The sequence below is a fragment of the Sinocyclocheilus anshuiensis genome, unplaced genomic scaffold, assembly GCF_001515605.1.
Source record: "Sinocyclocheilus anshuiensis isolate Anshui unplaced genomic scaffold, SAMN03320099.WGS_v1.1 scaffold3192, whole genome shotgun sequence".
Classification (NCBI taxonomy): Eukaryota; Metazoa; Chordata; class Actinopteri; order Cypriniformes; family Cyprinidae; genus Sinocyclocheilus; species Sinocyclocheilus anshuiensis.
In genome coordinates this window covers 144169-158040 of record NW_015548376.1, presented here as the reverse complement: position 1 = coordinate 158040, position 13872 = coordinate 144169, and the positions used below count along the sequence as shown (strand labels likewise).

The window sequence follows — 13872 nt, the reverse complement described above, 5'->3', positions numbered from 1 at the left end:
AGTAAATTAGGCCAAAAAGCCTCTTTATAGTGTTGTAAAGTACACTGGCAATTTAAATTGAACACAGAATTAATGTTTTAAAGTTAATTCTAAATTAAGGCCCATTAAAAATCATTAAAACAAATTAATATGCATTTAAAATCAGTTCAAATGTTTCTTTATTATCAGACTACTTATTATAATACAGTATAGTGTTTATTTAAAATACACTTTTTAATGGTTCTTGAAATGCATTTGAAATAAAAAAAAAAAAAATAATGCATTAAATGCATTTTTAATATACGTTTGAATTATAATACATTTGAAATTAATTACAAATTATATACAATTACGTTTTTGAAAACATTACATTAAATTCACACTAAAGTGGATTCTTTTAAAGTATATATCTGTGTAATAAGTACACTTTATACACTTGGTTTTCACAGGGCAAACGAAACAAAGGAATGAAGTTTGTTTTTACTAAATTCTGTCATTATTTATTCAACTTAAGCTCATTCCAAACCCGTATCTCTTGTGAGTGCAGTACTGAAGGAGATGTTTAGAAGAAGGTTTGTGCTAATAATGCATTTTTCTATTAAATTACAAAAACTCGCTCTGATATAGAGCCCATCTTAGTCTTTATTTCCTGGAGAGCTTCAGAATGTCACTGAATAATGACCTATCATATATTTGACTAGGAGCTCAACGCTCCCTTAGTATGCAAAACATGCTTCAAAACAGGAAGAAACACCTTTCTGAGGTGATCTTCTGAAGACCTAAGGGTGCGTTCACACTTGGCATGTTTGGTTCGATTAAAATTAACTCTGGTGCGATTGCTCCGTTAGTGCGGTTCGTTTGAGTAAGTGGCATCCGAACCATGGTGCACACCAAACAAGCGGACCGAGACCACTTAAGATGGGTCTCGGTCCGCCTGCAAACCAACTCTGGTGTGGTTCGAATTAAATATGGACGCAACACGGACCAAATACTCTGGTCTGCGCAGCAACGCTTTAAGTCGAACACACCTATTGTTTGGGGTAAGTTCCATCACAAAATATGTTCACAACCTGATTGGTCGGGTTGAATGACATGAACGACTATGCCTTTAGATGAAGTATCTTTAGGTTTGCTGTCAAAAGTGTGAACAGATCATGGTTCTTAACTTGACCCCGCAAGCGCAAAAGAACGATATGAACAGGGTTGCCAAGTTTTCACAACAAAATCCACCCAATTGCTTCTTGAAACTAGTCCAAAACTAGCCCAATCATGTTCTGGGGGGGTAAATATTGTGTTAGTGGGGTCATGAAGTTGAAAAACAACCCGCGGCAACAGTGAAAATGTAGCCTGATTCCGAGGGAAAACTGCAGACTTGGCAACACTTGCGGAGCGCACTGTCATACTAGACTAAACACGGAGGACATAAAGTAAGCAATTATGTGTTTATTTATAGTGTTTTGCCGCAGAAGCCAGAGAAATTCTACGCAGGCAATATGAAAAATAAAGACAAGGATGTGACGAAAGAGAGCATGATACGAGTCTTCATGTTTTGCTTGTATATAGAGTTGTCACTGTAATACTTATGAGTTCTGACACATCACAGCTCCACTGATTACCTTTCGCAACTGTCTTGATAACTTTGGGTGTGTTCGGACATGACAGTTCACACTGCGGTCGCATTGCGAAACATCTGACCTGTATCGGATTTAGCACCACATGTGGAAGTGGCACAAATCTAAATGGAAAAGATCAGATTCCATGTGCTTTTTGCAATGTTTTGCAATGGAACTGCAGTCTTAATGGTCATATCGGAATTAGGGTTGCAAAGAGGTGGAAAGTTTCCAGTAAATTTCGGAAACATTCCAGAAATTTTGGAAACTTTCCAGGATTTTTTTGGGCATATTATAGGGATTTCTGGAAAGTTTCCGGAGCTTTTCCACCCCTTTGCAACCCTAATCGGAAATCATGCAACTTTTACGTCACTCTAGATTGACATTAGTCATAATTCCACGCTGTACATATTGGCTTCTGCAGCAGATCACACTATAAATAAACACATAATCGATTAATTTATGTCCTCCCTGTTTACTTCCGTATGACAGCGTTGACAAGGGTTGCCAAATCCATCAGTTTCCCCGCATAACTGGGCTACTGTTGCCGTGGGTTGTTTTTCAGCTTTGTGTGTTGAAGCGACTCCTCTAACACAATATTTACCCCCGGGAACATGATTGGGCTAGTTTTGGACAGCAATTGGGTGGATTTTGTTGTGAAAACCTGGCAACCCTGTTCGCATCGTCTTTTGCACATACGGGTCAGTTCAGAACCATGATCTGTTCACACTGGAAATCTGATATTGGCCACATGTAAAACAACAAAATGTGAACAGCTATATAAAAAAATCGGATCTGAGCAAAATAGTGCTCTGAATTGAGTGTCTCTGTCCATCTGTGTCTCCAGATCAGGTCTATGCAGGTGTCTCTGGAGGCTCTGGAGAGCGCGGTGCTCAGCGTCAGGACTGATCTGGAGCGCACCGGCCGAGCCGCACAGAAAGGAGAGGACAACACCCGGCGGCTGGAGGACTCGCTCCAGAACCTCCAGAGCAAGATCGCCCAGGAGCTGACGCAGGCCATCCGGGAGGTGAAGGAGGTGCGGGAGAAGCACGCCTCGTCCCTGGAGGAGCGCCTGTCCCAACTGAGCCGCTCCACAGCCGAGTCCTCCGTCCAGCAGAGCCGGTTCCAGAGCGAGCTGCAGGAGCTCAGGGCTCGTCTGGAGCAGCAGGACACTCCGGCGCTCCTCAGGCAGGAGCTGGAGTCCCTCAGCAGCGCCGTAGCCACGCTCCACACCGCCAGCGAGGTGTCCGAGGGGAACACGGCTGTGCTGCGCGAGCAGATTGCAGCGGTGAGCGCCGAGCAGCAGACTAGGAACAGGGAGGTGGCGTCTGTGTCCGAGGACGTGGAGGCCGTGAGGACGCTGCTGCAGAGCGCCGCAGGGAGCCTGAGGGACGAGGTGTCCGCAGCTCGAGCCGACGCTCAGGGCGCCTCGGACCAGATCCAGAGCCTCAGCGACCGGCTGGAGCACACCAGCACCGCCCTCCAGAGCCTGGAGACGCACTCCAGAGACCAGCTGCTCCAGCTGGAGAAGCACAGAGAGGACGTGGAGGTCCGGCTGAAGAGTGTGGAGGAGAGCCAGGAGGGCATGGAGTCCTCGTTGACGGAGCAGACCAACAGACTGAACGCTCTCGCGGCCAAGCACGAATCCCAGCAGCGCTCGCTGGGTGATTACAAGACGACCGCCGAGACAGAGAGCCAGGTGCTGAGAGACGGACTGGACGGCTTGAGGAGCCGCCTGGAGGAGCTGCAGACCCAAGTATCTGAACTGGACGCTGGTCAAGAGAAAGAAGCAGTCGATGCATTTAAAAACGTTACTTAGCGAGCCCGAGATGAGCTGCTGGAGGCAGAAGCGGTCGTTCAGGATGATGGGTGCTGTGGGCGGTGGAATCGTGAAAGCTCTCTATCAGAGCGATGAATGGGTGAACTGCGGTCTCTTCAGCCGAGACACAACTGCACTGTAGTTCATAGCTGCTCAGAGGTTTTCCAGGGCTATCGGTCATTCTCGCTCTGAACTAATCACCATTGTAGCGGTTTTCCAATAAAATTATTAAAACCCTTCCACACTAGCATGTCTTTATCTAATCTAATGGTCTATAAGATACCTAGAAATGCATAAAATGAGAACATTTAACACATATTTTCCATATAATTATGTTTGTTTAACTGGTTAATCAGCCAAGGTCTACTAGAGGACCTCAAGATGACTTAAAATAAGACAAAACAAGCATTGGTCAGCTAAAAATAAACTAAAACAACTGAAATCAAGACATTTTATGATTTTAATACACCCTTTTGTCACTGAAGAACCAAGATTCACACAGTCTTGAAAAAGCTGGATACATGACCAAACTTAATTGCACAAGTATGATTTGTAGACCTGGAAAAGCAGTGTAAATTAATCAGATCTTGCTCAGTAGAGTTACTGGTCATCATCATAACCAAAATACAATCCCTGAACGCATCAAGATTATAGTTGTTTTCCAATACAATGTTTCAAACCATTGTGTCAAATGACCAATAAAATACCTAAAATAACACAAAAACAAATGAATATTAATATAACATGATTAGAACATTTCACAAATTTTGAACATTTCTGCATTTTAAAGAGCTGTCATAAAATGGAAAATCGAAATTGCCTTGATATTTACACATAAATCTACAGTAAAAACATACTGTTTCATACCTCAAAGTGAACTACTGAGAATCTGAGCATTTATGCATTATGCACATTTATCTCACATTTATGCATTTTAATTACATTTATAATTACATTTTCTATATAATTTTGTTCATCAGCAAACATCCAAGAGTGTCTCAAGATGACTTAAAATAATTTAAAACATGACAAAAGCATTCAAATCAATGGAAAAAACTCAAATCTAAATATATGATTTTAATTCACCGTTTTTCTAAAATGTCACACAGCAGAGATTCTCTCAGAAGCAGTTGAGGATGATTTGGATGCAAACATGGACCGAATCACTGTCAGAGTTTCATGACTGCCAGTGACTGCTTACTATAGAAATCAATGCCGTAAAATAGAGTCGATCATATAATGGCAGTGAACTGTTTTGTCACTGACTATTTGTGCATACTGTAGAAATGAGAGAGAACTACTGTAATACTGCGTAACTGTCTGTAACTGACCGTATAAAACTGATATTTCTGTTAGCAGACTCCAAACACACAGCAGCCACAGAAACTATAGCAGTCAGCATTTAAATTTGTCCTAAAACCAAAATGTGTTCTTGTCTTAGGACAACTTTGATGAACCTTTTTGATCCACTTCAAATGTTGACTACTGTATTTGGAAATAATTCAAATGGTCTTTACATTAAAAATATCAACATTTATTTCAAAGAAAAACAGCAATCACATTTTTCACAAAAACATTTTAAATGTTCAAAGTTTTTTAGGTTTTAGAATATGAAGCCATCGATATATTCAGAATAAAGACAGAAGTCTTTATTTTTTTTAAACGTTGCTACCTGTAGTACTGCATTAAGCTAACTGAGACTTCTTATAGCACTTGCGTATCATTGCTCTTATGTTGATTTGTAAGTCGCTTTGGATAAAAGCATCAGCTAAATGACAGTGTAAATGTAAGTCTTGGACACTTTCTGCTCGTCAAACCTGATTGAACATGTTCAGATGTGAATGTAATGAACTGCACTGGTGGTTTTTCTGCAGGACGTGAACGTGAGGAGAACAGACTTCATCATGAAAGATCTCCGAGACACCAGCTGCTTAAAGCTCAGGTCATCATCTGAGCACAGAGGACACTGGTTTTGATGGGTGATTTTTGGGGTCACTGTGTGTTGAAGATTAAGCCGTTACAGGTTTGTTCAGCACTCCTCCACAGAACCCTCAACGTCCTCTTCTTAAACGTCTCATTACGTGAATTCACTAGTCAATATCGCTGGAATACAGGATCTGGCTTGAGCTTGAGACTCAACCTGGTCAGATGTGGCTCTTAAAGTCAGCATCACACTTACAAAGAGGTTAACTACCAGTCAAACATTTTTGAACCGTAACATTTAAAAAAATTTTTTTTTAAAGAATTCTCTTCTGCTCACCAAGTCTGCATTTATTTGATCCAAAATACAGTAAATTTTTTAATATTTGTATTATTTAAAATGTATTACTATTTAAAAACTGATTTCTATTCGAATATATTTTAAAATGTAATTTATTCCTGTGATTTCAAAGCTGAACTCTTAGCATCAAACGTTTGACTGGTATAGTGTACCATGCTTTGTAGATGGTTATTCTTTGATGTACCTTGCAGAACCACGTCAACACCACCATAAATGTGACCCTGGAGCACAAAACCAGTCATAAGTGTCAGTTTTGTGAAATTGAGATTTGTGCATCATCTGAAAGCTGAATAAATAAGCTTTCCATTGATGTATGGTTTGTTAGGATTGGACAATATTTGGGAAATCTGAAAAGCTGGAATCTGAGGGTGCAAAAAAAATCTAAATATTGAAAAAATCATCTTTAAAGTTGTCCAAATGAAGTTCTTAGCAATGCATATTACTAATCAAAAATTAAGTTTTGATATATTTACGGTAAGAAATTTACAAAATATCTTCATGGAACATGATCTTTACTTAATATCCTAATGATTTTTTTTCCTCTAAGAAAAATGTATAATTTTGACCCATACAATGTATTGTTGGCTATTGCTACAAATATACCCCAGCGACTTAAGACTGCTTTTGTGCTGCAGGGTCACATATGAGTCTAGCAGTCAGTGTCATGGCAGATCTCATGGTGATGTTCATTTCAGTGTTGCTGCAGTCAGCAGATTTCACTAGGAGCTCTTGAATGCTTACAGTTGCTCTGTGACTAAACGTCAGTGTGCTCCAGCACTATTTTCCAGTTCAAAGCACGACTGGACTGTACTTGATGTACTGAGCGTCCTCCTCTTTCAGGGCGTCAGCTGGTTGAACGTGTCGCATGTCGTCGCCTCTCTCTGACTCCGCTGCTCCTCTCGACTCATCAGGTCTTCAGCCAGCAGGCCGATCCTCAGCGTCAGGTCGTCCAGTTTGGGCTGGATGATGGCGAAGTCCTGCCTGATGGAGAAGACCTTGGGCTTGAGGTCGCTGGCGAAGCTGGCGGTCTTCAGCAGCTTGGCCTGTCCACTCTCCAGTGCCAGGATGCGCTCGGACAGTTCACGGTGAGCCGCGGAGAGCTGGTGAACAAGCACACTGATCTGATCCAGCCGCTGGCTGCTCTTCTCTGCTGAGCTCCTCAGAGCGGAGACGCGGTCGATGCTGCCAGCCAGCAGATCGCCGATGCGCCTGACCATCAGCTTCTCCGTCTGGGCCACCTTCTCCTCCAGGGCCTGCGTTTGGGTGAGCAGCAGCTCCACCTCACCCTCCAGCCCAGCCATGCGCCGCACGTCCGTACGGATGGAGGCCAGTCTGGAGGTCACCTCGCTGGAGGCCTGCTGCTCCACGCTCTCCACGGCCCGAGCCAGAGCGCTCAGGTTCAGCTCCAGCTGCTGCCTCTGACCCGCGAGACTGGAGAAGCGCTCCTGCAGCCGAGCCACCTCCGCCTCCAGAGCCTCTGTGTGAGAGACGGCTGGAGCGGACAACAGCGCACACTACACAAGAGAGCACACCAGAGGTGTCAGTCACACACAGGTCTGATAAAGATTCTAGGAGGAGTATGCAGTAACATACAGTGAGAGCAGCTCACAAATCATTAACTGAAATGTTATTAGACTCATCAAAATGACATGAGATCACCTTCTCCAATATCAGGTCCTGGGGTCACATAAGAGTTTCCTCTTCAAACCTGTTCACACAACTACTTTTACTAAGGAGAAAAGGGTGGGGTTGAGCTCGCTGCTAGGGTTGATGTTGGCAAGCTTACTAGCTACGATTGGCTGAGAGAGGACGGGTCTCTGTCAGTCATTTAATCATAGAAATATTGCAGAAGGAGGTGTCATGTTGCCATATTCAAATAAAGATGAAGGACTGAATCTGAAACAGACATGTCTGATGAACCTTGCTGGCAGGCTGAGGTATATGAACTTATCAATAAAACTGACAATCCTGACAGATTATTCTGACAGTCTGTTTACATGACGTACAGTGCAGGTCTTAATTACGCAGCATGAAATAGAGCTCACAATCGGTTTAACTTTGATAATCTGATGTATTTCAGACTGAAACAGGCTGTTTGAGTGAAGCAGGAATTCAGTGGATGATTTTATCCATCAAGTATTAAATAGATCATGAAAAGTGTATGATTATAGCAGAATGGAGCCAGACTTGTATGTGGATCACGCCTAATTGACATCACCCAAAAAAAACAAAAAACTTTTGAATGAAGAAAAACTCGTTTTCCCCCTTTGAAATAATGTGCAGATAAATAAATCAGTCACATGTAAATATTTTTGATTGATTAAATATTTTGAGTTCAGTATTAAATAGATCATGAAAAGTGTATGATTATAGCAGAATGGAGCCAGACTTGTATGTGGATCACGCCTAATTGACATAACCCAAAAAAAACAAAAAACTTTTGAATGAAGAAAAACTCGTTTTCCCCCTTTGAAATAATGTGCACAGATAAATAAATCAGTCACATGTAAATATTTTGATTGATTAAATATTTTGAGTTCATTCTGATGTAATGTTGAACTCTCAGTGACACCAGCATATCCAAACATACACACAAAATTATGTGACATCTCCTGAGTGAAACGTAGACTGATGCATTTTGTGCTTTACATACATTTACACTCAATTATGTAGTGTACAAAATGTATTAAAACAAATCTGAGACTTTAAGAACTATTCCAGGTTCAATTAGGGGTGTGCGATATCGACAAAAATGATATTTCAATATTTTCTGGGATTTTATCAATAACGATAACAGTGCTGTGGCTGTTACCTTGGATTTTTTTTTTTTTTTAGTGAAAGAGCAAAAACAGGCAATATGGTGTCTAAAACATAAGTCTCTTAATTAACTTCTTGTTTATCGTTAAAACAACAATTAAGATATTATCGCAGACGAAATATATCACACACCCCTAGGTTCAATACAATTTGTCACAATGTTGATTACCACACACACACAAAAAGTGACTGATCTCTTAAAAAAAGGCAAAAAAAAATAAACAATTGTGACTGATCTCAACATTTACATTCAGCCAGTAAACAGGGTTTTTGAAGGATTTACAAGCAGAAAAGTGAAGTTCAGTTGATTAAACCACCTATACCCATTCTTCATTTACAGATTGTAAAACAAGTTGCTCTCATTTTTATAGCCATTTTCAAGTAAAGGTAGTGTTTTCACAGTGAAATAATGTGTGTTTAAAAACAATTCTTCTGTTTAAATATGTATTATTGAGCTGTAAAGGTGTTATCATTTGGGCACTATGTTGTCACTGCCTGTGGTAAAACTGGATATAACTTCACTCTGAAATGTTTAGCAAGTGTTTTTCCACACTAAAACTTTTAACATGTACATTGTTTACATCCTGTTTAGATGCTGTAACCCAGATTTCAGCTTTGTTTTTAAGAAAAACAAGGACAAGCAGAAATGATAAACAATCAACATTATGGCTAAAATGCCATCGCCTGTAATACTCACCACTGTACATACAGTAGTCCAGCTGAGCGTCTGGTCAGGCGTCTCGCGGTTTTGTTAAAGCAGTGTTGCTGTTGTAAAGTTAATAATAAATAATAACAAAAAATACTGCGTTGACATAAAAAGGGAAATGTAGTATTCAAGTACTTTTAAAAGCAAGTACTTCTGTACTTTTACTTAAGTAAAAATCTGTCTTTACAACTTGCACTTGTCACGGAGTAATATTTGGCCTTGTCAAAGTAATGGAGCTTGTCTAAAGTACAGTAGATGGGACACATGAGTGTGGTGCGTCTGGACTCGGTCAGATCAGAGTTCAGCTGTGGTGTGGTGTCCTCCTCAGCCGCCCCTCGGCGCTCCGCACCTGCAGCCGCAGCTCCTCCAGCCTCCTGTAGATGGCGCTGAGCTGCGCGCGCACCCTGAGCATGGAGCGCACGGCCTCCTCTGCGGCGGGGAGGTGCGTGTGCTGAGGAGCGCGGGTGTCCAGCCGCTGCCGGAGCTCGAGCCGCTGCTCCTCCAGACGCTGCAGCTGCTCCTGGAGCCGTGAGACTCTGCGCTCGCTCCAGTGCAGCTGATCGCTCACGCGTCCCGCGTCCTCCTCCTCGCTGCGCTCCAGCGCCCGCGCGTTCCTCCCCGTCCCGTCCTGCACCTCCTGCAGCCGCTCACTCAGCTCACGCAGGAGCGCCTCGGCCGCGTTCACCTGCTCCGTCACGTGTGAGTGTGCGGCTCGCGAGCGCCTCTTCAGCTCCTCCAGCTCCTCGCTCACAGCTCTCCCCCGCGCCTCCGTCGCGCCGATGACACGCTCCTCTAGTGTGTGAAGGAGGAGTGAAGACGCCTGCTGCTTCGCCTGCAGCGCGGCCGAGGTGTTGAGTGTGGAGCTGACGGCGTGTTTCAGCGCAGAAGAGGCCTGCAGCTGCATTCACAACACACCACATCAGCGGAGACTGATCTGATCTGCCTGCGTTCACACTTCAGTACTAGTGCACTACTGCTGCATCAAAACAGCCAGTGAAACAGCATGCAACCATCAACCTTCAAGCATTAGCACACTACGCTGATCTCGTTCAGTAAATAACATCCGGTTATCATGAATTCTTTTCCATTTTATTTTAAGATTTTGATTTTCTAAAGTTTGAGATAATTTGAATTTTGTAATGTAAAGATAACACTTTCTCGGTAGCACTTTATAAATAATGCGTTATAAAAGTAGTTTTAATGCATGAATTATGCCTTGTAATGCACCTTATAATGCATTGTATGATCTCATGAATAATTGTAACCACAGTTATAATACATTATCCCCCGGTTTCACAGACAAGGCTTAAGCCTAGTCCCAGACTAAAATATAATTCTGAGGTGTTTCAAGCGGCGCAGCCAGTTACGTTTGGGATCATTTTATTTTAAATGCCATAATGTCTGTTGAAAACATTGCAATAGTGTTTTAAAATACAATAACGAGCTCCACGAAACCATTTAAAGAGGCGCGTTCAGCGGTCTCCGTGTCGGGATAGGAAACAGTCAGCAAAGTAAAATGATCTCAAACGTACGGCGCGCTCTCTTCATTTTATCAAATGATCATAATCACATCTATTCATTTTACAATCCCGCTACTAGCATTTTATTCAGACTAAATCCCCTTTAATTCGGGTGAGATAGCGGGGTTTTTTGAGTGGCTTTTGACACAGAAATATTGTGCAGCACAACTGTTTTTATCTATTTCTAGTGAAGATGGACGTGTTTCTGCTCGAGATGTTCAAGAAGTCAAGAGGACTTCAGAATCATTCTCTCAAACTACATTAGAATGAATCAAACATGATGCTCAGTGATTTTTGGTCTGAAGTTATTAAGCGGAACAGAAATTAGTTTACTATCGTATTGTGACGTATCTGCGTGAAATGCGTATTAAATGTAAAAAAAGAGGGTGGGCATGATTTTGATCCGTCGATTGGTGGATGGTTGATTGAACAAGACACAAAATACACGTTGCTTATGATGAACATGTCAATTTCTCAATAAAAAGTGGTTTTATTTTTGTGGGGCTTACAGTAAAAAGTGGTTTAAAGTGTCTGAAGACTGTAAAAAAGATATATATATATATATGTATTTCAGCTTGGTAAACAATGGTAACCAGAAATTAACCGTGGTTTTGCTGCACTAACCATACTATAACCATGGCATTTGTTGTGAAACTATGCAAATGCTAATCAATATGCCAAAAAAACAAAGCATGGTTACTATGCTTTTACTACAATAAACCCATGGTTAATTTGCGTAAGGGTGCAAACACAGCTATTAAGCCCCGTTCACACCGATAACTATAACGATATTAGCGATACCGTCTGTTTATTCTCAGCGCATGCGTGTCTGTCGCTTTAAATTCTCCAGCTCGTGACAGCAGGATGGATTCTGATTGGCTGTCAATGTTTGTATCATTCATCAGCTGGAGAAAATCGCTCTGAAAGATTCAAACGATATCGTTTCTCTGCGTCTTTATCGTTATAGCTGTGGTGTGGACTCTGCCGTTCTTTAATACTCAGAACGATATCTTTATCGTTATCTCTATAGTTATCGTGCTTGCTGTGAACGGGCCTGATTTGAGTGGTTTACAAACCTTTTGAGAGACTTCAGCCATTTTCTCCTCCAGCTCCAGCACGCTGCGGCTCTTCTCACACAAACGCTCGTATTTCTCGGCGATTGCTGCGAGCTTCGCCTCCTGCTGGACGTGCAGCCTGCGGAGCACAGCCGAGAGCAGACTTTAAAGCGCAGAGTGCGGGTTTGCGGTGGAATTTGAGCGCGTCTGACACTCACTCACTCACCATGTGATGAAGACCGAGACCGAGACACACATCAGAGCGCCGCAGAGCTTCCCATCAGGCCTGAAGCGAGAGGACCTCTTCTCCTCTTCCTCGGTCCTCCGCTTCTCTCCGCTCTGCTGCTGCTGTGCACTCTTCTGTCGCTGCTTCATGACTGAAACTCCGTCTAGAGAAGAATAACTGCTTTTCTCTCGTCAGAGGCTGAAACCGCCACGCAGCCGTTCCGCCGAAAGCCAATCAGAGCAGAGGCGCGGACTGACGTAACAGAGTGGGCGGGGCTTAGGCGAGTCCAAATAATAATTACGCTGTTTTAACTCTCTACTGTTTATGCTTATTTCGGTGTCTATTAAAGCTAATGAGTGTAACTGTTTCGCTACAAATACGTTTTGCTGAAACGGCACATAGGCAGCGTTGTCACGTGATACCCGTTACTTTTCTCAGCGCTGGTCAGAACTGACCAATCACAGCTGCGTGTGGTTTTTAGATGGGGATTATAAAAAAACTATTTTCTGGAGATTATTTACATACGTGTATCAGGAATTAATGATTATAAGTAAAAGATTTAAACGATTATAGTTTCTGGTACACAATTATCGGTAATGAGTCAAACAGCACTCTGAGATTTGCTGCTTTGTTTACAGCGGTAACCAAGGAAACACCGTATCATTGCTGTTCATAAGCGCAGCGCTGCTTTGTTTACAGCGAGATTGAAATTTACAACAATTCTTATGGTCTCTTTTTTGCATTATGACAGATTATAGCTATTAAGCGAACAAAACACTCGGTTTCTCATCAAGTCTGATCTTTATTGAGTTAAACCAATTTACCACAAATCACCCACCGCGTTTAATGACCCCTCATGTTCATAAAGGACGAAGCAAGATAAACAGATACCATAAACAAACATAGATAAGGCATTGAGGTGAATAAGGCTTCAGGTGAATGACGGTCAGGTTTGCAGTGTGCGAAACGAGCCGCTCATCTTCATCACATCTGCAATGCTACATTACACATACACATCATATACAGCTCTTCTACGAGAACAGCATCACACGAGCGTGTGAAGATCTCCTCTTTCTTCATGACCGTAAACAAACACACCTGTAGGACACACAGCTGAAGTAAAGTGCAATCTGAGCAACGAGTGCAAACGTTTCCAATAAACAAGAGTTTTGGTCCCCAAGTGATCAAACCACGACTCGTTTCAGTCCAAACTCAAGCTGCGGCATTAAACACACCCACGAATGCTGCCCGAGTAAAAGATGAATATACACCGAGGCGAGCGAAGGAAGCGGACTCTTCAGGACTCATGTGCTGTAGCGATCCTGCAGGGAAGAAACACAGCGTCCAGAGCTCATCCACACAGATGAACGGGTTAGTTATGGGTTAGTTAGCGCAGGGACTGACCTGTATGGTGGACACGACTCCGCTGGCCATGACCGACAGCCTCCCGGCCACCGAGCGAACGCCGCTCTTGAACTGCGTCATGTCCGGCACGGCCGGCAGAACCCTGCTCAAGCTGTAGGAGCCAGAGGACGCCGCTGAGAAACACAACATCGTGTGTTACATGCAGTGCTGGGGAACGCTACTTGTAGAAGTAATGCATTACAGTATCGAGTTACTCCCTAAAAAAGTAACTACTTGCATTACTTAGTTACTTTTTATAAAAAGCAATGCGTTACGTTTAGGGATGTAACGATTAACCGCGAGCCGGTTGAAAATGTGATGTGACGATTCAAATCGGTTGAGACAGCGGTAACCAAGGAAACACTTTAAGCGCCACCTGCTGGCAGAGGGTGAATCTGCGTCTCGTTCAGCTCGTCTGCTGTTTCTGTTTCATGCAGATATTTTTATGCATAATT

The 13872-nt window shown here is 42.6% G+C and overlaps 3 protein-coding genes across 4 annotated transcripts in view; 1 reads left to right on the top strand and 2 right to left on the bottom strand.

The window, feature by feature from the left end:
- The first annotated feature begins 947 nt into the window (after positions 1–947).
- On the top strand, positions 948–3672 carry ckap4 (cytoskeleton associated protein 4). The gene is made up of 2 exons (XM_016444627.1): positions 948–1019; positions 2398–3672. Exons 1-2 carry the CDS (start codon positions 948–950, stop codon positions 3406–3408), a joined length of 1083 nt encoding a protein of 360 aa, XP_016300113.1. The 3' UTR covers positions 3409–3672.
- Positions 3673–6275: 2603 nt separating this feature from the next.
- On the bottom strand, positions 6276–12294 carry ikbip (IKBKB interacting protein). 2 transcript variants are annotated; one of them, XM_016444636.1, is made up of 3 exons: positions 12014–12294; positions 11809–11926; positions 6276–7203 (listed from the first exon to the last, which is right to left on the bottom strand). In XM_016444636.1, the coding sequence occupies exons 1-3, from the start codon at positions 12160–12162 to the stop codon at positions 6526–6528; spliced, it is 945 nt and encodes a 314-aa protein (XP_016300122.1). In that variant the 5' UTR covers positions 12163–12294; the 3' UTR covers positions 6276–6525. The 2 variants fall into 2 exon arrangements, with proteins under 2 accessions (XP_016300122.1, XP_016300123.1); XM_016444637.1 differs by lacking the exon at positions 6276–7203 and adding an exon at positions 8712–10110.
- Positions 12295–12812: 518 nt separating this feature from the next.
- Positions 12813–13872, bottom strand: part of arfgap3 (ADP-ribosylation factor GTPase activating protein 3) — a 12611-nt gene continuing 11551 nt past the window's right edge. Inside the window, 2 exon segments of the mRNA XM_016444635.1 lie at positions 12813–13335; positions 13418–13551. Of these exon segments, the coding sequence (XP_016300121.1) occupies positions 13318–13335; positions 13418–13551 (152 nt within the window). The 3' untranslated portion in view covers positions 12813–13317.

What these genes read in the sequence shown, in the direction of transcription:
- ckap4 (XM_016444627.1), top strand. Translation starts at nt 948, where the DNA reads ATGGACGCAACACGGACCAAATACTCTGGTCTGCGCAGCAACGCTTTA. An exon ending in GAACACACCTATTGTTTGGG is followed by an intron (nt 1,020 to 2,397) that starts GTAAGTTCCATC and finishes TGAGCAAAATAG; the next exon opens with TGCTCTGAATTGAGTGTCTC.
- ikbip (XM_016444636.1), bottom strand. Translation starts at nt 12,162, where the DNA reads ATGAAGCAGCGACAGAAGAGTGCACAGCAGCAGCAGAGCGGAGAGAAG. An exon ending in GTCTCGGTCTTCATCACATG is followed by an intron (nt 11,927 to 12,013) that starts GTGAGTGAGTGA and finishes TGTGCTCCGCAG; the next exon opens with GCTGCACGTCCAGCAGGAGG. An exon ending in TGGCTGAAGTCTCTCAAAAG is followed by an intron (nt 7,204 to 11,808) that starts GTTTGTAAACCA and finishes TCTCTTGTGTAG; the next exon opens with TGTGCGCTGTTGTCCGCTCC.